The sequence below is a fragment of the Cervus elaphus genome, chromosome 9, assembly GCF_910594005.1.
Source record: "Cervus elaphus chromosome 9, mCerEla1.1, whole genome shotgun sequence".
In the NCBI taxonomy this organism is placed as follows: domain Eukaryota; kingdom Metazoa; phylum Chordata; class Mammalia; order Artiodactyla; family Cervidae; genus Cervus; species Cervus elaphus.
Window position 1 is genome coordinate 54,896,093 of NC_057823.1, and position 22,120 is coordinate 54,918,212.

Consider the following 22,120-nt stretch of genomic DNA (forward strand, 5'->3'; position numbering starts at 1 on the left):
ATGTTTGGTTGTGGGTGTATCTGGTGGTAAAAGTAAAGTTCAGTGCTGTAAAGAACAATATTGCATAGGAACCTGGTATGTTAGGTACATGAATCAAGGTAATTTGGAAGTGGTCAAACAGGAGATGACAAGAGTGAACATTGACATTTTAGGAATCAATGAACTAAAATGGATGAGAATGGGTGAATTTAATTCAGATGACCATTATATCTACTACTGTGGGCAAGAATCCTTTAGATTGAATGGAGTAGCCCTCATAGTCAACAAAAGAGTCTGTAATGCAATACTTGGGTACAATCTCAAAAATGACAGAATGATCTCAGTTCATTCCCAAGGCAAATCATTTGACATCACAGTAATTCAAGTCTATGCCCCAACCAGGTTCCAATGTCAAAGAAGCTGAAGTTCACCAGTTCTGTGAAGACCTATAAGACCTTCTAGAACTAACATCAAAAAAAGAGATCCTTTCATCATAGGGTATTGGAAATCAAAAGTAGGAAATCAAGAGATACCTGGAGTAACAGGCAAGTTTGGCCTTGGAGTACAAAATGAAAGAGGGCAAAGGCTAACAGTATTGTCAGGAGAACACACTGGTCATAGCAAACACCCTCTTCCAACGACCCAAGAGATGACTCTACACATGGACATCACCAAATGGTCAATACAGAAATCAAATTAATTATATTCTTTGCAGCTGAAGATGGAGAAACTCTATACAGGCAGAAAAAGAAGACCTGGAGTGGACTGTGGCTCATATCATGAACTCATTATTGCAAAATTCAGGCTTAAATTGAAGAAAGTAGGGAAAACCACTGGGCAATTCAGGTATGACCTGAATCAAATCCCTTATGATTATACAGTAGAGGTGGTAAATAGATTCAAGGGACTAGATCTGATAGACAGAGTGCCTGAAAACTGTGGTTGGAGGTTTGTAACATTGTACAGGAGATAGCAACCAAAACCATCCCAAAGAAAGAAATGCAAGATGACAAATTGGTTGTCTGAGGAGACCTTAAAAATAACTGAGAAAAGAAGAGAAGTGAAAGGCAAAGGAGAAAAGGAAAGATATACCCAGGCTAATGCAGAGTTCCAAGAGTAGCAAGGAGTGATAAGAAAGCCTTCTTAAGTGAGCAATGCAAAGAAATAGAGGAAAACAATAGACTGGGAAAGGCTAGAGATCTCTTCAAGAAAATTGGAGATACCAAGGGACCATTTTATACTAGAATGGGCACAATAAAGGAGAGAAACAGCAAGGACCTAACAGAAGCAGAACATAGTAAGAAGAGGTGGCAAGAATACACAGAAGAACTATACAAAAAGGTCTTAATGATCCAGATAACCATGATGGTGTGGTCACTCACCTAGAGCCAGACATTTTGAAGTGTGAAGTCAAGTGGGCCTTAGGAAGCATTACTACAAGCAAAGCTAGTGGAGATGATGGAATTCCAGCTGAGCTGTTTCAAATCCTAAAAGATGATGCTATGAAAGCGTTGCACTCCATATGTCTGCAAATTTGGAAAACTCAGCAGTGGCCACAGGATTGGAAAAGGTCAGTTTTCATTCCAATCCCAAAGAAGAGCAATGCCAAAGAATGTTCAAACCATCATGTAATGTGCTTATTTCACATGCTAGCAGGGTAATGCTTAAAATCCTTCAAGCTAGGCTTCAATGGTACATGAACCGAAAACTTCCAGATATATCAAAGTAGTTTTAGAAAGGACGGAAACCAGAGATCAAATTTCCAATATCCACTGGATCATAGAAAAAGCAAGGGAGTTCCAGAAAAACATCTACTTCTGTTTCATTGGCTATGCTAAAGCCTTTTGACTGTGTGGATCGCAACGAACTGAGGAAAATTCTTAAAAAGTTGGGAATACCAGACCATCTTACCTGCCTCCTGTGGAACTTATATGCAGGTCAAGAAGCAACAGTTAGAACTGGACATAGAACAATGAACTTGTTCCAAATTGGGAAAGGAGTACATCAAGGCTGTATTTTGTAGCCCTGCTTATTTTACTTACATGCGCAGTACCTCATGTGAAGTGCCAGGCTGGATGAATCACAAACTGGAATCAAGATTGCTGGGAAAAATATCAACAATCTCAAATATGCAGATGATACCACTCTCATGGCAGGAAGTGAAGAGTAACTAAAGAACCTCTTGTTGAGGGTGAAAGAGGCAAGTGAAAAAGCTAGTTTAAAACTCAACATTAAAAAAACTAAGATCATGGCATCAGAAAACTAACTTCATGGCAAATAGATGAGAAAAAGTGGAAACAGTGACTAATTTTATTTTCTTGGGCAGTTTCATAAAGTTTCATGAAAGTTACTTTCATGACTGCAGCCATGAAATTAAAAAATGCTTGATCCTTGGAAGAAAAGCTATGACAAACCTAGATTGCATATTAAAAAGCAGAGACATCACTTTGCCGACAGAGATCCATATAATCAAAGGTATGGTTTTTCCAGTAGTCATGTGCAGATGTGTGAGTTGGACCATAAAGAAGGCTGACTGCCTAAGAATTGGTGCTTTTGAACTGTAGTGCTGGAGAAGATTCTTGAGAGTCCCTTGAACTGTAAGGAGATTGAACCAGTCAATCCTAAAGGAAATCAATCTGCAATATTCATTAAAAAGACTGATGCTAAGGCTGAAGCTCCAATACTTTGGACACCTGATAGAAAGAGCCTACTCACTGGAAAATACTCTGATGCTGGGAAAGATGGAGGGCAAGAGAAAAAGGGGTCGGCAGAGGGACGAGAGGGGGTGACAGAGGGGTGAGATGGTTGGAGATGGTTGGATGGTATCATGGATGGACATGAGTTTGAGCAAATTCTGGGAGATAGTGAAGGTCAGGAAAGCCTGAGGTGCTTCAGTTTATGGGATCACAAAGAGTCAGACACAGCTTAGCAACTCAACAACAACAGCAAGTTAGTCATGGTCCTTGGCCCTTGAGGGGGCAAATTTCCTGCATATATTTCCCTAATGGATCCCTGGAAAAGCACCGTTATTGACTTAGGTTTCCAAACAAAATGAAAAGATGTATTTCCTATCAACCTTCAAAGTCTCATATCTGGTAACAAGCTAAGTGCAGGAGACAAAGCAGCCAGAGCTCGGAATGCCAGCTAAGTCCTTGCACAGGAAGATGAGACGCGGTGACGTTCACAAACCGAGAGAATAGTTTTCGCCTTTAAGTGTAACATTTACTAATATTTTAAAGGTGCAAAAAAAGAGAGACAGTGATATGAATGACAGGCATCTTCTTCTTCTGAGGTCTGCTTTGCAGCCCAGGAACTTAATTGGTTTAAGCATTATGCTTTACAGGGCTGAGGACGTGGGCTCCATCTCCTCCAGCACAAAGCACGGACCCTTATCTTCAGTAACATGGGATGCTCTAGTCAGTTTTTTCTAAGTCCACATGGTTAGCCATAGGAGGCTTTAATTATCACCCCTTCCAAGGAAACAGATTTCCACCACCTCCACCATCACATTGAAAACAATCAGAAGCGTATACACTCCTGATGCTTTGTACAGAATGTCAGGCAACTCGTAACAGTTGGCTTGAAAATGAATCCACACAACAGGCATCTGACAAGCAGATGGCTTCGCAACTTTCTCGCGGGAGAGGGAGAGCAACAAGAATGCTCCATATTTGAGGAATGAGAACATGTTCAAAACAGTGCAGGAAACTGCCACCCACTTCCTTCATATAAGTTCAGAAGGCCTTTTTTATTGATTTGAAGGCCATCTGCCTGAACTGACATGGTTCTGCAGTTGCAGTGTTAGATTTACCTGGCCATATCCTGACACTTTGATAGAGGTTTATCTCAAGATAGGGGTTGCTAATTCTTCCAAAAATCTTGGTTTCTGGGAGTTGTTTATTCAGCAGTATCTACAGATTCTCTGGTCTTTACTTGACTGAAAGAAATGAATCCTCAGCATTTTTCATTATAAACATTATATAATGCCCTGGGAGAGAATACAGCAGCAAACCAGGCAGACAATGTTCCCAGGGGCGCCAGGACCCAGTAAAATGCCTGACACACCTTTGGCACTTACTCATTGAGTGAATACACGAATAACGACTGGGCTGAGCTTGTCAAGTTCACAGTAATGTTTCTTCTCAATGCTTTGGGTCTTTGCAACCACAGACTTCTGTCTCACCTTTTAGCCACAGTTTTAATTTTTCTTGGCCCATGTTATACTTGAATTTGATTCATAAACTAAAAATTATGGACCATTATAAATATCTTAGATTTCCTCTCTGGGTACCTTTTTCTGGCCAAATCTTCATAGTCAAGAGATGTCAAGCCACACTGCACTATCCCCAACTTGCCTGCAAAGACTTACTAAAATAAAATAGAATTGTCTTATCCAAGTTACAAAAACAGAAAAAGTTATGAAATGTTCTGCTGTACAAATGCAGAATTATATTAATAGTGTAGTGTTAACTTAATTCCTCAATTGTATCATGCTGAACTTTCACATATTGCCATTTTTCTTATTCAGAATAGTTCAATTACTAAGGAATTACCTTTCAATGCATAATTACTAAAAATCATTATAAGACATCAGTTTTTATACACAATTATATCATTGCTCAAGAGTCCCCATTTTCAAAAGAAAATTTATAACACCACAGTGAAAAACAGAGAGAAATCTCATTTTCTAAGGTAATTGTAGTAGTCCAAGTAGTAGATAATTAAGGAGTTTATATAGCATATGCTATCATTGTAATTCTCAATGGCTGAATACTAATCAGTTTAACTGCCTTTGAGCTATATATTTTTAAATATGACTAAAAGGTACAATCTCACAGTAAATTTAAATGGCTTATTAAAGGCCTTTACATGGCAACAGTGTCATGTCAGAGATGAATGGTGTTTCTAATTTGCTAGCCACTTGGGTCAAGTTTTCTTGAAGCAGGAAGCATATTTATATGAGTAATCGTCACACAAACGGCCTTTTGGGAAAAGCTGTTTGTGAGGGTTTAATATTTTTGAAGTATGCTTTTGTATATCTTCTAAATGGGCATTTTATAGGCACTTGGCCAAAGTGCTTTAGACCCACAATCCTTAACTCAAGTATAACTGCCTGAGTGCAGGAAGATCCATGGAGCATGCATTTTTAAGGGTGTGGTGGGTGGGGTCTGGGTTTGAGCCCCCTTATATTTGAATAACACTTTTAGGGACCTTGCTATTTAATGTGTGGAGGTAGAGTGGATAGGCAGCAGCATCTGCAGCATCCAGGAGCTTGTAAGAAATGGGAAAACTCCACCGCAGACCCACTGAACCATAATCTGCAGTCAAAACAAGATGCCCTATGGTTTGTAAGCAGTGCCCCAGGACCTCCAAACCTGCACTTTCTGGTGCCCACACACAGGTCATGGTGTCCCTTTCTCTTTCCTTCTCATTTCTAGAGTGTCCTCTTTGGAGAATAACATCCTCTCAGCCCATGCTTCCTCTATCTTATCACTCCCACACCCACTCCCCAGACCCAAATGAATTTCCCAACACCCGACAACCTGATTTTTATCAAGAACCCACTTCTGCTCTCCATCTGACATCATCCAAGGGCTTCCTGCTGCTGAATGACCAGGGGGAAGTCAAGGCATTGTAACAGCTACTAAGGCTGTGCCTTCATTCTGCTATCCTGTGCCTGAGCCTCCCACAATCATCCCAGTGGGATTGTGCGCTGAAATCCCACTCGGATCCAGTCAGCCTCCCCTTGCTATTGGAATCCCTTCTGTTCTTCAGAGAGGATTTCTTCATCCATGTTTCCACTCATGGAAAGCTGCCTTCCTCCAACCTAGCCATCAACTTTTCTGCTGACATTCGTGATGGATTGAAAGGATGAAAGGGAGTCATGCCAGATGTTCAGGGGACTCACAGGCAGGCTTTACTCTATAGAGGGAATTGCATGCAGTTACTCCCAACCCACTTGGCAGCCCCCTGCTCATACTTCATTTGGCCCCACCCATTCATTGAGAGGCTCAGCCAGCAGCAGATGCCCAGAGGCAATTGGACTTCCAAACCAGACCCAGACTGGCCAGCCAGCTGGCCCCTAAAAGCCATTTGGTTCCTCAGTTCCAAACTGTGCCAGGGCGAAGGGCTCTAAAAAATAGCGAACGGGGCATTTAGAAGCACGTTACAGGTTTAAGCTGTGTTGGCCAGGGGTTAGCACGGCCAATGGTAAAGGGTACAATCTGGGGTCAGCCAGGTGAGGACCCCTTCAGATTCCTCTGGAGTGGTCAGCACCCAGAACAGATTTCTTTAATCAGAGGAGACTGGCAGGGGGAGAAACAAGATGGCTTTCTGGCCGAAGTGAGTCCGAGGACCGAGTTTGGAGCTTCCGTTCTTCTTGAGACCAACGAACCAATTCTTGTCTGCATACTTCTTGGATGTGTAGGTGTTGTAATGGTTTTCCTCTATCCTTTCCAGGAACACACATTCCTCATTGGGTGTCTGCTAAAAAAACCAATAAAACCAGAGAGAGTAGAATAATTAGTGAGTGGTTTTAGATGGGGTTCCTCTGTGTTACTAGTTGTGTGACCTTGGGCAAGTTAGTGAGGCTCTCTGTGCTTCACTTTTTTGTTCAGTGAAACAAATACTGGGAAAAATAATGGAACCTGTGTCTGAGGATAGAAATGAGGACTTCAGTGAGCCTTCAGTGTACATCTGCTGTTATGTAAGCTCTTCTCGAATCTGTTGTGCTCAGGACCCTACACTCTCCAATGGAGGAAATCCTAAAAGACTTTAAGTACCTCAAGGACAAGGCTAAATCTTTTGTCTCTGTGGAGACCTGGCAGCTAGGTTTGACTGTGAAAAACATCCAAAATAGGTGAAACCAGATTGTGATGCTGTGGGACGTTCTTAAGTGTGATCCTGAAGAGTAAATGAAAACCTGCCAGTTTTACTTTATCCCCTAGTGATTTTCACTAACAACATCAGGATTTTACTTTAGTGCTGTTATGAACATGCTGCTGCTGCTGCTAAGTCGCTTCAGTCGTGGCCGACTCTGTGCAACCCCATAGATGGCAGCCCTTCAGGCTTCCCCGTCCCTGGGATTCTCCAGGCAAGAACACTGGAGTGGGTTGCCATTTCCTTCTCCAGTGCATGAAAGTGAAAAGTGAAAGTGAAGTTGCTCAGTCAATGTCTGTCTGACTCTTCACGACCCCATGGACTGTAGCCTACCAGGCTCCTCCATCCATGGGATTTTCCAGGCAAGAGTACTGGAGTGGGTTGCCATTTCCTTCTCCATTATGAACATGCGTGCACAAAATATATCCTAAGCAAAAAACATGTCCTGGAATGTAAAGGGTTTCTCTCTCTTTTTTTTTTTTTTTAATGAAAATAACTTTATTTTTTGCTACTTATCAAATGAATGATACTTATAAAAGATCACAGCTTCACTTTAAAAACAGAAAGAAATTAAAAAAAAAAAAAAACAGAAAGAAAAAAATCACCCCAAGGCATACCTATTCAGATATAGGCATCTGTTAACAGTTGATGAACTTCCTTCCATACATCTTTATGTATGAGCATACAGAGACATGGATAGGCCATATGGATGTAGACTTAGGATGTTATCAAAATGGCCTGTTATCTCTGTTGTCTGAAAAATGGGTGATAAATCTATGAAAACATATTTAATCTCACTAGCAGGAAGATGCAAATTAAAAAATGATTTAACTTATGTTGGTTATAATAATCTTAAAAAGATTTACAAGGCTTAGTATTGGGGAGAGTGTGGGAAATAGGCACTTTACACACTGTTGGTGAGATAAATTGGTGGAAACTTTTTGAGGGGACTTTTGCATATGCTGAAGCTGAAACTCTAATACTTTAAACACCTGATGTAAAGAACTGACTCATTAAAAAAGACCCCGGTGCTGGGAAAGATTGAAGGCAGGAGGAGAAGGGGATGACAGAGGATGAGATGATTGGATGGCATCACCGACTCGATGGACATGAGTTTGAGCAAGCTCTGGGAGTTGGTAATAGACAGGGAGCCCTGGCGTGCTGCAGTCCATGGGGTCGCAAAGAGTTGGACATGACTGGGTGACTGAATTGAACTTGCATACGCATCAAAATTTAAAGTATGCATTACCCTTGACTCAGTGATTTCCCTTCTAGGAATTGACACTTCTGAGATAGTTGAGCCAGTGTAAAACTATATTTTCAAAAGATGTTCTTTGAAATATTGGCTATAATGATAACATGGGAAACAATGTAAATACCCATGGAAAGGCGATTGGTTAAGTGGAGAGAGGTATATCCACATGAAAGGATCCAATGCAACTGTCACTTTATTAATTGGATAGATAGTTAAAACATTTTAAACTGTGCAATTACATTGAAAATACCTACCAATAATTACTTTTCTTTCTTTCTTTCTTTCTTTTTTTCACTAAAATGTATGTTAGAATGGGAGGAATTCCAGTTCTTGGCACTTTCTATTTGTCAAGATTTTAGAATACATTTATTATGTTTGGACATAAGACAGGAGTTTTAAAATACACGTGCTCTGTATTGACTTAGCTCCAATTCCAAGTCATGTGATGTCTATATTATCTCTTCACTCAACAGTGATTGGCAAGTCCCTTTCTGGTGGTTTCCAATCCTATTGTTTATTCTCTATTGGTGAGCATGTTTGTCTGTATGGACTGTCAGTCCTACTAGGGAAAGAGATGGAATCTTGTCAGCCTTGTGTCTCCTCCCCAACACAGAAAATTTGCACATAAGAGGTGCTCACCAAGTAGGTGATGAATGTACTTTCATGCTTGAGTTCATTTAAAGTATTCAGTTAAGTTATCTCTGATTAGTAAGGAACTACATAACAGGATTATACAGTGAAAGTGACAAATAGATTCAAGGGATTAGATCTGATAGACAGAATGCCAGAAGAACTATGGATGGAAGTTCATAACGTTGTACACGAGGCAGTGATCAAAACCCTTCCCAAGAAAAGGAAATGCAAAAAGGCAAAATGGTTGTCTGAGGAGGCCTTACAAATAGCTGAGAAAGAAGAGAAGTGAAAGTCAATGAGAAAAGGAAAGATATACCCATCTGAATGTAGAGTTCCAAAGAATAGCAGAGAGAGATAAGAAAGCCTATCTAAATGATCAGTGCAAAGAAATAGAGGAAAGCAATAGAATATGGAAAGACTAGAGATCTCTTCAAGAAAATTAGATACCAAGGGAACATTTAATGCAGAGATGGGTACAATAGAGGACAAAAATGGTATGGACCTAACAGAAACAAAAGATATTAAGAAGGGGTGGCAAGAATACGTAGAAGAACTATACAAAAAAGATTTTCATGACCCAGATAACCATGATGGTGGGATCACTCACCTAGAGCCAAACATTTTCGAGTGTGAAGTCAAGTGGGCCTTAGGAAGCATCACTACGAACAAAGCTAGTGGAGGTGATGGAATTCCAGCTGAGCTGTTTCAAATCCTAAAAGATGATGCTGTGAAAGTGCTGCACTTAATATGTCAGCAAATTTGAAAAACTCAGCAGTGGCCATAGGACTGGAAGAGGTCAGTTTTCATTCCAATCTCAAAAAAGGGTAATGCCAAAGAATGTTCAAAGTACCTCATAGTTGCACTCAATTCACATGCTAGCCAACTAATGCTCAAAATCCTCCAAGCAAGGCTTCAACAGTACGTGAACCAAAAAATTCCAGATGTACAAGCTGGATTTAGAAAAGGCAAAAGAACCAGAGATCAAATTGCCAACATCCATTGGATCGTAGAAAAAGCAAGAGAATTCCAGAAAAACATCTGCTTCATTGACTGTGCTAAAGTGTTTGACTGCTAAAGTGTTCCACAACAAACTGTGGAAAATTCTTAAAGAGATGGGACGAGCAGACCACCTTACCTGCCTCCTGAGAAATCTGTATGCAGGTCAAGAAGCAACAGTTAGAACCAGACAGAGAACAATGGACTATTCCAAATTGGGAAAGGAGTACATCAAGGCTGTATATTGTCACCCTGCTTATTTTACTTATAAGGAAGTACTTCATGTGCAATTCGGGCTGAATGAAGCACAAGCTGGAATTAAGATTGCTGGGAAAAAGATCAATAACCTCAGATATGCAGATGACACCACACTTATGGAAGAAAGTGAAGAAGAACTAAAAAGCCTCTTGATGAAAGTGAAAGAGGAGAGTGAAAAAGTTGACTTAAAGCTCAACATTCTGAAAACTAAGATCATGGCATTCGGTCCCATCACTTCATGGCAGATAGATGGGGAAGAAATGGAAACTGACTGACGTTATTTTCTTGGGCTCCAAAATCACTGCAGATGGTGACTGCAGCCATGAAATTAAAAGACTCTTGCTCCTTGGAAGAAAAGCTATAACAAACCTAGACAGCATATTAAAAAGCAAAGACATTACCTTGCCAACAAAGGTCCGTCAAGTCAGTTTTTCCAGTAGTCATATGCAGATGTGAGAGTTAGATCATAAAGCGAAGGCTGAGTGCCTAAGAATTGGTGCTTTTGAACTGTAGTGCTGGAGAAGATTCTTGAGAGTCCCTTGAACCATAAGGAAATCCAGTCAATCCTAAAGGAAATCAACCCTGAATATTCATTAGAAAGACTGATGCTAAAGCTGAAGCTCCAATACTTTGGCCATCTGATACAAAGAGCCTACTCATTGGAAAATACCTTGATGCTGGGAAAGATTGAGAGCAAGAGGAGAAGAGGGCCACAGAGGACGAGATGGTTGGATGGCATCACTGGCTTAATGGACATGAGTTTGAGCAAACTCCGGGAGATAGTGAAGGACAGGAAAGCCCAGCATGCTGCAGTCCATGGGGTTGCAAAGAGTCGGACACGACTGAGTGACTGAACAACAACAAGAGTGTAACAGGAGGTGTTCTGCTGCTTGTTCATCTGTAGTCTAGTGCAGTGACAGCTGGCTGAGAAACTTTAGACCACTTTGGAACAAGATAGGACATAGATGTAATATTTGATTAGGTGACTCTGCTGCCTCTGGAGGAACTTACCCAGACATTGCTGTCTGATGCACATCATCGGGGTGGGAGGAGGTTGGCCAGGGTTGGACCCAGGTGGGTTATCCACTCTCCTGCCGGGAGGACTTACCCTATGACCGCCCTCCGTGGGTGTCAGGCCTGGGTGCTGTGATGAAGCTGAGGACGGCCACGTCCCCCACCTGATATGTCTATTACACAAGAGCAGTTGACACACACAGAAATGCTGAGTCACAGGCTGAGTCAGAGCCCAAATTGGAGATGCTGTATCTGTGCTTCAACCAGGATTTGTCAGCACTTACTGTGCACTTCGTGCAATGCCACGGGCCTGAGGATTAACAGCTGATTCATGCCTGTTGTTCTAGTTAATTTTTTATATTTAGCATGAAAAAGAATGAAGTGAAAGTGTTAGTCACTCAGTCATGTCTGGCTCTTTGTGACCCCATGTCATGCTTTCCCCGATATGTAGGCGACAGATACCCACTGAAGAAAATTTGGAAAATACAAAAAAGCATTCACGTATTGTAAAGTCATCCATTCACCATTCCCAAAGAAAAATATATTAATGTTTTAGAGCCTTTCAAACTTCTAAAAAAAAAAAAAATATATACTTTCTACGTATAAAAATTTGTATCTGGATAAATGAATACCTACTATTGGCTAAGAGCATGGGGCAAGCTCTGAGATATTTTAGAACTTTCCTTCATCAGTGAAGGCAGATGAAAATTCATATTCTTAGGAATATGAAAATAGTGATATATTAAGATCACCCTGTGCATATTTCAGGTGAATCAGTGACATCCAAGACTGTGGTTAGAGAAGCGGGTGTTTCAACCCTAGAGGAAATGGAATTTAGGGGCATTCTCCATCAGAGTTTTATACAAGTAAGAGAAGGTTATAATAAACATCAGGATTGACTTAAAGGAAGAAAAGCCATAAAACTGTAACATATAACATGATAATGAATGTAAGGAATTTGTAAACCAGTTGCCTTATAGCTGTCATTGCTACGTGTGTGTGGGTTCTGAGTGTTGTCTCTCTGACTCTCCTGACCTATGTAAGTATGCAGTAATTACTGTTCATTACTATCCTTGCTTCAGATAAGGCTCAGAGTAGGTGAGTAACTTGCCAAACTGGCAGAGATATGAGATTAAGTTACAAGTCTGACACTGATTGATGGATTGGTCTATTGATTTCATTACAGATTGGAAGATTTGCCTTTAAAAAAAAAAAATCAACTCTCACTTCCAGTCACTGCCTAGCTCCAAACCCTTTCAAGTTGTCCAATCAATCTGTATTTCAGCAAACAGCCTACAGGAGTCAGCTGTTCCTCCAATGGTCTCATCTGCTGAGCCCTAGTGGGCAGCATGAAAAAGATGAACTGTGTTCAGATCCCAAGCCCTGGCTGAAATTCCCGCTTCAAGAAAAAGTTTCCCATTGCCACTTGGCAATTTGATTTAAGTTAAAGGGAGCCCCAGACTGAAATTCCCCTGCTGGCTGCCTTTTGATAGATATCTTCTTAAAAGGGAAGAAGGGGGGTTTGGTGAAGCCTTAATGTTCAGTTGTTAGGCTACAGAGAAGGGATTATTGAAATCCAGAAATAATTCCAAAACGTACAGCCATTGACTTTAGCTCTCTTTCAATTCAAATCGTTTACCAGGGATACGAATAGGGACAAAATCAGATTGCCTCTGTTTCCTTCCTTTCTCACAAAGATCAATATGTACTGAGTCAGACATGTATAAAGCCTTAAGTAAAAGAGAGAAGGAGCAGGAGATGGAGAAGGATTTTAGCCACTGAATAAGCTCTTGGACCGTGCTTCTCCAGGGCAGGGATGTGTCTATTCATTACCCTCCCCATCCCCACTCCCAACCCTCCTCTCGCCCCTGTACCCAACTGCACTTTGACACAGGAGGCATTGCTGCATGTTTGTTGAATTAACTTATTAAACTTTTTATCCTTTTAGGTGACCCTTCCAGAATAAAAGGACTGTTTTAAAGGTTTTATGTGTGACGTATCAACTGCGAGAGTCTGGGCTCTGCAGTTTTTATAAAAAGCATAAGAGACATACCTATATAACCCGTGGCACATGCTCAGGAAGCATTTTTGGAATGAATGAGTGAATGAAGTGGGATTGGGTATTCTGGAGCAAGTGACTGGATGAGTTACTAAAATTTCAATCAATGTTTTCTCTTTGTCTATGTGATAATATGTTGGAGTATTTTGAGAGAATACCGCAAGAAACTCTTTTATGTTTGTGCCTAAAATAAGGCTGTGTGGAGGGTGGGAATCCTGCTGGAAAAAATAACAAACAGACTAATTGACGCTTTATAGTTTGCATCACTCCATGTAACAAGATTTCTGGAAACCTCAAACCTTGGCTGAGTCTGGAAGCATGTCAGCCTCATACTTACTGAGCCGTACAAAAGCCCGTCGGTGTCCATGGCCAAGAACTGGCCAGTCTCCGTGCTCTTAATATACACTTCCCCTATGCTTTGCGCAGAGAGCTGCAGCTGAACTGAAATAAAAATAACATGAGCAAAAGTAAATAAACACTAAGCTTTTGCCGATAGAGTCTGGCAGCCAGGACAGTTAGCCATGGAAAATTCTGCTCATTCATCTCACAGAGCCCTCAAGGATGAGCCTCATATTAATCAAAACATAGAAATACAGTTCCTTTTTCTTTGCCCTCCAAAGAAAGCCGTCTGTTGGGAGTCATGTTCTCGAGGGAAGGAGAGGTGGTGGCAGGCTCGCCCACCCGTCTCTGCCTCGTTTGTTACAAAGTGACCCCACATGCACTTTACAGGGCAGGGTCAGGGGAGGAGCCTCATTCACTTCCCTGGATCCAGCATCCCAGCGAGCGATCTTGGGGTACCATAGAGTCGGCAGCTGGCCAGCCTGAGGCTGTTCAGCTTCAGTTCTCAACCTGCTTTGGCAGGAGTGCTTTTTATGGCCCGGGCCTTCCTTTCATGGGTGCTTTTCATGGACAGATTGTTATTTTTCAAAATCTAATAGTGTTATTTTCCCAGATGGAAGAGATTCCCAGGAAGTTAGATCGCTTGGCATGTATGAAACTCAAGGAGCTCAACCATGATGAAGTTCAGTCAAGACCCTGCCTCTGTGACAACCCCACTCGGGTACTGATAGAGGGGAAATCCTGACCTCTGGCAGGGAGAATGAAGAAGGTACCTGAGATGGGAGTGGTGGTTCTCACATGGGGGTGATTTTGTTCTGCGGGGGACAGGTAGCCATGTCTGCAGACTCTCTTGGTTGTCCCAGCTGAGGTGGGATAGTGCTACTCGCATCTAACAAGTAGAAGCCAGGCACACTGCTCAACATCCTACAGTGCCCAGGGAGCCCCTTCACTGCAAGGAATTATTCAGCCCCAGAAGTCAGTAGTACCAAGGTTGGGAAACACTGAGGTTAAGGGTAAAGACTGAGATGCTCTGAGTTACCCCCTCTCCAATTACACTGACTGATATTCCCATGGCACCTTGCCTACTTCGGGACAATTTCATTGGTCCCAACCATTGTTACGATTAGGAGTGAAATCTGGACTAGGGACCACTGAGCATCCAATAGTTCTTTGGGAGTCAGCTGACCTCTCTAAGGGTCAACTTTCTCAGAGGCTGAGGTGCAGGGGATGCTAGAAGGAACACAGGGCTTCAGTTTGTACCCCTAGGCCCCTCATTGCTTTTCCTTGTTTTCATTTTTTATTTAATTTCTTAGAATCAGAAATGTATTCCCATGTTTCAGACTTGGAAACATAGAAGAGGAGGTGGTGAATGTCTTCCTCCTGCCCCTTCCAACCTCTCGCTCCCAATCGATGGGGGTCAGGACAGACAAGGGTCCTGGTCCTTCCCCTGGGATACATTCTCCTGGGTAGACAGAGACAAACAAGTAAACTCTTCCTAGGTGTATTTTGAGTGTGTTTTCCTAGAGAGATTTTATGTATGAGACATTGATTTTATCCCTCCTGGCTTTTGTTTTATTCCTACACAAATGGTAAGATACCCTACAGTCCTGTGCCTGTGTTTTTCAGTTAAAACTGACTGGAAATCTTTCCACTGAAGCAGTGAAGGAGTTACCATCCATCTTTGCCAATTGAATTGTGTCCCCTTATGTGGATGTGCGGTAATCATTTTACCACTTCCTTATTAGTATGTCTGTATCTTCTCATTTCCCTCTGTTTTCCTTATCTTCTGATTCATCCGAAGGGTGATACGTAGTTACCTCACCCTTATTGAAGACTCAGTTCTCTTGTCCTTGAAAGTCTTTGCTGCAGAGACTCAGGACCTCCACTCACTTCCTCTGGTGAGCAGAGTTTATTTAACTCACAAGAAGAAAACCAGAAGCCACAATCTCCTTTGCCACCAGGCCTCCTGACTCTGCTTAGCTCTGAGAGGCAGTCATGGGAGCACGGGCCAGAGGCCTTCTCTCTCCAGCCTCGGGTCCCACCACTCGCTCACTGAGTCACTGCTCCGGCCACACCACTCCTTTCCCACACCAGTCTCCCTTCTGCCACAGAATCTTTGCACAGGCTCTGCCCTCTGTCTGGTATCTCCTCACCCCTAATAGTCACAAAGACGGTCCTTTTCCTCCTGGCCTCAGCCCCAAAACCCTTCCTCAGAGCGGCCTTCCCCCCACAAGTACCCCACAACACTCTGCACAGCAAGTCCTTTCACTCCCACCCCGGGAGCCCTGGCACCCTAGTCCCTGCATCTTTGTCTTTCTCCTTCCTGGTTTGTTTCCTTCATGGCACTTAGCGTGCACTTACTTTGTGGTTTAGGGCTTTACTCATTTATTTCTGCCTTCCCAGGGGAGTGTACACTTGGGAGAAAAGGCAGGAATTTTATCTGTCCTGCTTCCTCTCCAGTCCCCAGTGCCTCCCATAGTGCTCTGCACCCTGGGGAGAGCCATTGTGTATTTGTTGAGTGGACAATATTAGACTAATCTTTGCAGAGATGATTCTGTTGGCCCATCCTTAGTAAGCTGCACATTTTGAATTGTGTTTCCAATAATGCTTTGTGGAGTGAAGTAAGATGCGACCGGGTTGTGAGTTGTAAGGTTCAAGGCTGGGCTTTGCCACTTATGAGCAGGACCTTGGCTGGGTTGTTTAACTTTCAGGCCATAGTCTCCTTGTTAGTAAAATTGGAATGATTTAGATTCAATTTCTAGAGGTTTTTTTCCAGCACTAGTAGTCTCGGAAGCATGTGAATAAATTCAATAATGGTGCTGTATACAACAGAATATTATTTAACCATAAAAAGGAATAAAGTACTGGTGCATGCTACAAGATGACTGAACCTTGAAAGCATGTTAAGTGAAGCAGCTTACTCACAAAGGACCACATATTGTATGATTCCATTTAAAATAAATGTCCAGAATAGGCAAAATCCATAGAGACAGGAAGTAGATTAGTGGTAGCCAGGGGCTGAGGAAGGGGTTGGAGAGAGAAGGGGAAACTATGGTTAAGAGGTATAGGGTTTCTTTTAGGGTGATGAAAGCTGATTGTAGAGATGGTTGCACAAACCTCTAAGAAAACCACTGAATGGCATACTTTAAATGGGTGAATTATAAGGTATGTGAATGTATCTCAATAAAAAAAATTTTCAATGCTCAGTATTTTCACTGACCTCTGATTTGCAGAGAACTTTCACATGTGTTTGCTATTAGTTTCTCAGCATAATCCTGTATATTTAAGAGAGACCAAAGGAAGGGAATAATTGTTTACTGATCATCTACAATGTGCCAGGCATCTTGCTAGTTTCTATCTTGGTATAAATAGTGTAAAACTAAAGAGTTTGAACTCAAGAAGCAAACTGCATGAATTTAAATTCTGGCTTGGCTGTGTATTAGCTGTGTAATGATTGGGCATGGTATTTATTTCTGTTTCCTTATCTGTAATGATAGTGTCTGCTCCCTGGAGTTGTGAGGTTTAATGATCTGATACCTAGAAGTGTCCAGTAAAATTGCTGTCATTTTTATTGTGTTTAGGTGACATCATTGCTTCTCACAGCATCCCTGGAGGAAGGTGGCACTGGCTCTGTCCTACAGGTGAGGAAACTGAAGCTTGGTAAGAGCACCTTTTACCAGACATTGTACTTAGAATCATAGACAAAACCATGACCAGAATCTGGGCTTGACTATTTTAAATATCCTGCTTTTTCCTCTCTTTCATACAATACCTTGAATAGTTACCAGAGAGATTGGTCCAAATCAAGCCATATTCACTTGCCTCCTTAGTCCCCTTTACGTTCAAGATCTGACTTGCACAGATGTCAGATTACCATCCAGAAGCCATGATGATGTTAGCTACCTGGGACTTTTGGCTCAGATGGTAAAGAATCTGCCCTCACCGCAGGAGACCTGGGTTCAATCTCTGGGTGGGAAAGACCCCTTGGAGAAGGAAATGGCTACCCATTCCAGCATCCTTGCCTGGAGAGCCACATGGACAAAGGAGCCTGGCAGGCTACAGTCCGTGGGGTCTCAAGAGTCAAACACAACGGAAGTGACTTACGAGGCACACCTATATAAGTAGGTCACATTATTATAAGTCGGTCACATTATTATAAGTCAGTCACATTATAGCTGCAACAGAAACCCCAAAGGGCAAGTCCTTTTGGGTAATCAAGAAAAATGTTTTTTAATAGACTTCCTTTGGTAGAGCAGTTTTAGGTTCACAGCAGAAATACGGGGGAAGTATGAAATTTACCATGTGCCCCCTCCCCTGCATGGCACAGTCTCCCCATTGTTGTCACCCCCCACCAGCGAGGTACAGTTGTTATAAACGACGAACCTACACCAGCACATCGTGATCACCTAGGAAGACTTATTTTTTTAACTTTTTATTTTCTAGTCCATTTCTGTTCTGCGCCTTAAATAATGCCCATTTGTCTCGCTGTGGGGGTAGGTAGAGTTGACTTTGCTGTCTGAGGAGCCCCGTCCTGGCCGTGTAAACGCCCCATGGAGGTAAACATGAGACAGAGCTGCCTGGCGCACGACTCAGCCCTCGGCCCTGAGCCCCAGCACCAAGTTGTTGCACTGGTGAGAGTTTGTCTCAAGAGTTTCCTCTGTAAATATTATTTCTCCAGGATGTCCAAGTTTCATAGCTCATTTTCACTGGATTTCTTTCTGGCTAAGTTGCTTAAACATATATCCTTCTACAAGCAGAGCTGGCAGGAAGGAGTAACACCCAGCGCGTTGCTCGCGTAGCTGACTAGGTGTCCAACTGCCTAGTGTGACTTCATTCCAGTTTTCCAAACCTACATCCTCCTGCAGCTGCTGCTGAGGGGTGGGAGGGAAGGAGAGCAAGCGGGACAGGGGGGCTTACAAAGAGAGGGAGGGACTGGCCGACAGCCTTGGCGGAAGCAGCAGCCCTTCCCTCTTGGAGGGAGCAGGGGCCTCAGGGGAAGCCACCGAGTCACCACGTGTTTATGGTCCGGGCATCACGTGCTGGGTGCTCTGCTCAGGGTGGGCAAGGTCCCTGCCTTCAGGGGCTTACACCTATTTAGGGTCAGATGACCCAGAGTGATCAAGCAGTACAATAGCAAAAACTCCACTTGTTTTTGAGCTAAAAGCAAACAAAACCAAAACCCTCCTTTTGTTTCTCCCTTTCTATAGTTGTTTTCTCTCTCAAAGAAAAGCAGAAAATAATGTACAGTGGGAAAAAAGCAAACTGCAAAAGAGTATTTGTGGTAAATCCTTGATGAAAATTTTGTAAAAAAAATAAATAAAATAAACCAATGCATGAATAGATAGGGAGTAAAAGATAAAAATGTGCACTTGATTCAGTCCAAATTCATAGCAGTGGCTGCTCTAGGGAGGATGAAAATGAGACTGGGGAGGGGAGTGGAGGGAAATTGCCTTTCATCCTAACTCTTCGTTCCTTTCAAAAGACAATACTGAGGCAAGAACAGCCAGCAAGTTGGTAATGTGGTTACCTTTGGGTGGTGGGGCTGCTGATGGTTTTGCCGTGCTCCGGGTGTGGCTGGGTGGCTGATGTGTAAAGCCTGGTTTGTAGTTGGTGGGCAGGCACTGAGTTTCTTGCTGCTGCTGACCCCTGCCGTGCTCTGTGACCCAACACAGACTTTCCCTCGGGGACCATCTAGACCTGAATGTAGGTATCTGCAAAAGGTGTGTCATCTTGCGGGCAGACACACCTTTCTGACTCACTGGAAAAGACCCTGATTGAGGGCAGGAGGAGAAGGGGGCGACAGAGGGTGAGATGGTTGGATGGCACCACCAACTCAATGGACATGAGTTTGAGCAAACTCCAGGAGATGGTGAAGGACAGGGAAGCCTGATGTGCTGCAGTCCATGGGGTCACAACTTAGTGAGTGAACAACAACTTAAGGGCAGACAGGGAACCCGGAAAGCTGGTGAAGGGCCACTCAGGCCACACCTGCTCTGTTCAGTGTCTCCTTCCAGCACCTTCCACCAGGTTAGCACCCAGGACACAGGGGTGGAGGGAGTACCTCCTCTCTCCCGTATGGGGAATTTAGGACTTGCTCTCTGTGAGCAGGGTGGTCAATGGCTCTGCAGCATCCCAAGGATGAAGGGGCAAGTGCTTTTTGAAAAACAGGGCAAATCGCTCAGCCCTCAGGGGAGTCACTGTTCCCCATCTCTGAAATATGGACAGCGACTTTTGACTCAGCTGAAGAAATGAAAAGCAATTTTTAAAATAGGTACTCTAGTGATAGTTACAAGTTTCTTAGAGAAATTCAAACTTATAAAGCACTTTAAAAATGTGCTACAGAAAGACTGGAAGCATTTGCCTGATGGACTAGTAACCACAGTGTCCCCAGTGGAATCCAGAGTCCTGCTCCTTGTCTAGGAACGCATTAGGGTGTGCTGGTTTGGGAATGGCTAATTTATCAAAAGTAAATGTCAAATAACTGAAATATACAGGATGACCTTTGCAGCCCATGCTCCTGCCTCATCCTTTGGACTCTTCAGGGGTCTTTACTTAGGGGAACCTAGGCAAGGGGGAAGCCAGGGATCTGAGTGGCTATGCTGGTCCCTGTCTAGAGGTCCTCCTTCTTTTCCTGAGGAATTATAAGCCGGTGTCTCTGGTTTTCTCTTCTGCACCTCAGAGCCTTCCATTAGCTCTTCATAGTAGTTTAGTCACAGTAAGACACATGATCCCTTACATTCCAAGGATAGAAAGAAGAGACAGGAGTTAGAACTTGCCAGTGCCAAGAGACATGAGCTTTGGGGCACCATGCTGGTGTCTTCCTGTCCCTCCCTGGGAATTTTGAAAGGTAAGACTACAGCTGCTGCCTTCAGCAGGATGAATGCTGCGGAGGGAGGTCCTGCTTCTGCAGCACGTTCCTCCATGGCCTTTAAGCCTGCTTTCCACCTCTGCTCTCCAGAGAGAGGCCCAGAGAGATTACGTGCCTGGTTTATTCTGGGTTGGAGACTTCCCGTCCTTTGCTGTGTTTACCCAAAATGAGGTCAGCCCCATTCAGAACTTAGTGAGGTTGTTTTATGTCAGTGGCATTTATAATTAAAATGTAGCCACAAGCCGGGCACCGTAAAACATTAGAGAAAGACGGACAAGAAATAAAATGGAGTTTGTGGGGGGAAAAAAAGTTACAGTGGTTTGGATACATATGTGTGTGTGTGTGTGTGTGTGTGTGTGTGTGTGCCCGTGCGCGTATGAAAAAGACTTTTCTTAGAATGTGTAAAGGTGTTTGCTTCTCCTCTAGGGTCTGAAAAAGGTGCCTGGAAAATTTTGATACAGTCCATGGACTGTGTGATATTTTTTTAAAAAAATAGTCTATCTGGAAAAATCCCTCCTGTATAAGCAGATAAGGAGCTGGTAGGGAGGAGAGGGAAGGAGGCCTTCGGCAGGGCGTGCCACCAGGGAGAGCGTGCCTGTCTGAAGACCAGTTGCTCTCTCTGATGCCTGGCTCTGCCCACTGTGGTCACCTGAAGAGCACACCAGCGCAGTGGGGAGCACGGTGGGTTCGCCGTCAGGTGGTGAGCCGTAGCAGGATGGGGAATCTGGACTGCCCCCAGAACTGCGGGCGGGAGGGATTCACTGAAGGGAAGGAGCCTGCCCTTTCTAAAGGGCTGCAAAGCAGGGTTCTGGGGACCAGTGAACTCCTCTAGTGCCTTTAGGATGTGGTTTGATTTATAAATATTTGATTGGCACACACTTTGCTCAGGAACATTTCCATTTGTGTGGTACGTGGTGCCGGTAATCCTGCTCCCCATGAAGCCTCGTACGTGCTTGGGGAGGTGAGGGGTGCATGCTGCGGGAGGGGGCTGCAGGTTTGGGATGCTCGTGAACTTTTTCCTATCCTCCAGTTATTGCTCCAGAAATAGGTTATGGCCCCCTTAGACAGAGAGTGAACTCCCCCAGAAAGAGCGGAATCAGGCACGGAGCTCCTCCTTGCTTTGCCCAAGACAGCTTGCTGTGCAGAGAGGCGAGACAGGGCAGGACTTGAGGAGCTGCTGGTGCCTGGGCACAGGGTACCTACATGCCAGGTCTCAAGAGCTCCAAGCCTGGACAGTCCCAGAGATGCCGAGATGCAGGGAGCTGGTGTAGCATTGGTTTAACTCAGCATACTCCAAAGATCAGATGGTTAGAGGAGGAAGGCCCAGCAAGCCTCAGGTTGCTGCTGCTGATAGATACCATGTTCCAGGCGCTTATCATGTGCCTGGCAGGCTGTTAAAGACATTCACAAACTGTCACACTTAAAATTCCAACTTTCCTATGAGGGTGGGTACTGTTGCCATCCTTGTTTTTAAACAAGGAAACAGGCACGTGGAGGAAAAGTAACTTCCTGACAGGGAAGCTGACAGGGAGCCAGTAAACCGCAGTGATGGGTCCTGCATCTACTGGGCCCACAGATGGGCTGTGTGAATCCAATATGTTCATTTAATCAGTGTGTGGGGTGAAACCACCACTGTGGTGTTGGTGTCAGGGGTGGAAGTGTGCTATAAGAGAGCCTTCGTTTTGGAAGATGCAGCTGTGGGTCGGTGCCAAGTTTCCCAGTTACTGGCTCTTCCCAGGGCTCAGTGTTCACAGAGTTAGTTCACAGGGCAGTTCATTATGAATGATAATTAATAACCTCATCAGGACCGTGGCTAAGAGGAAATTAAATAGTCTAGTGC

At 43.4% G+C, this 22,120-nt stretch overlaps 1 protein-coding gene across 6 annotated transcripts in view; it reads right to left on the reverse strand.

Annotated features, from left to right (window-relative positions):
- Positions 1-3,179: 3,179 nt before the first annotated feature.
- Positions 3,180-22,120, reverse strand: part of FGF1 (fibroblast growth factor 1) — a 100,718-nt gene continuing 81,777 nt past the window's right edge. For 4 of the 6 annotated variants that reach the window (XM_043913105.1, XM_043913106.1, XM_043913107.1 and 1 more), the window contains 2 exons: positions 13,411-13,514; positions 3,180-6,465 (listed from right to left, as the gene is read on the reverse strand). In XM_043913105.1, coding sequence (XP_043769040.1) covers positions 6,271-6,465; positions 13,411-13,514 — 299 coding nt within the window. In that variant the 3' untranslated portion in view covers positions 3,180-6,270. The remainder of the gene's footprint in view (positions 6,466-13,410; positions 13,515-22,120) is intronic. The other 2 variants (XM_043913108.1, XM_043913109.1) reach the window with 2 other exon arrangements.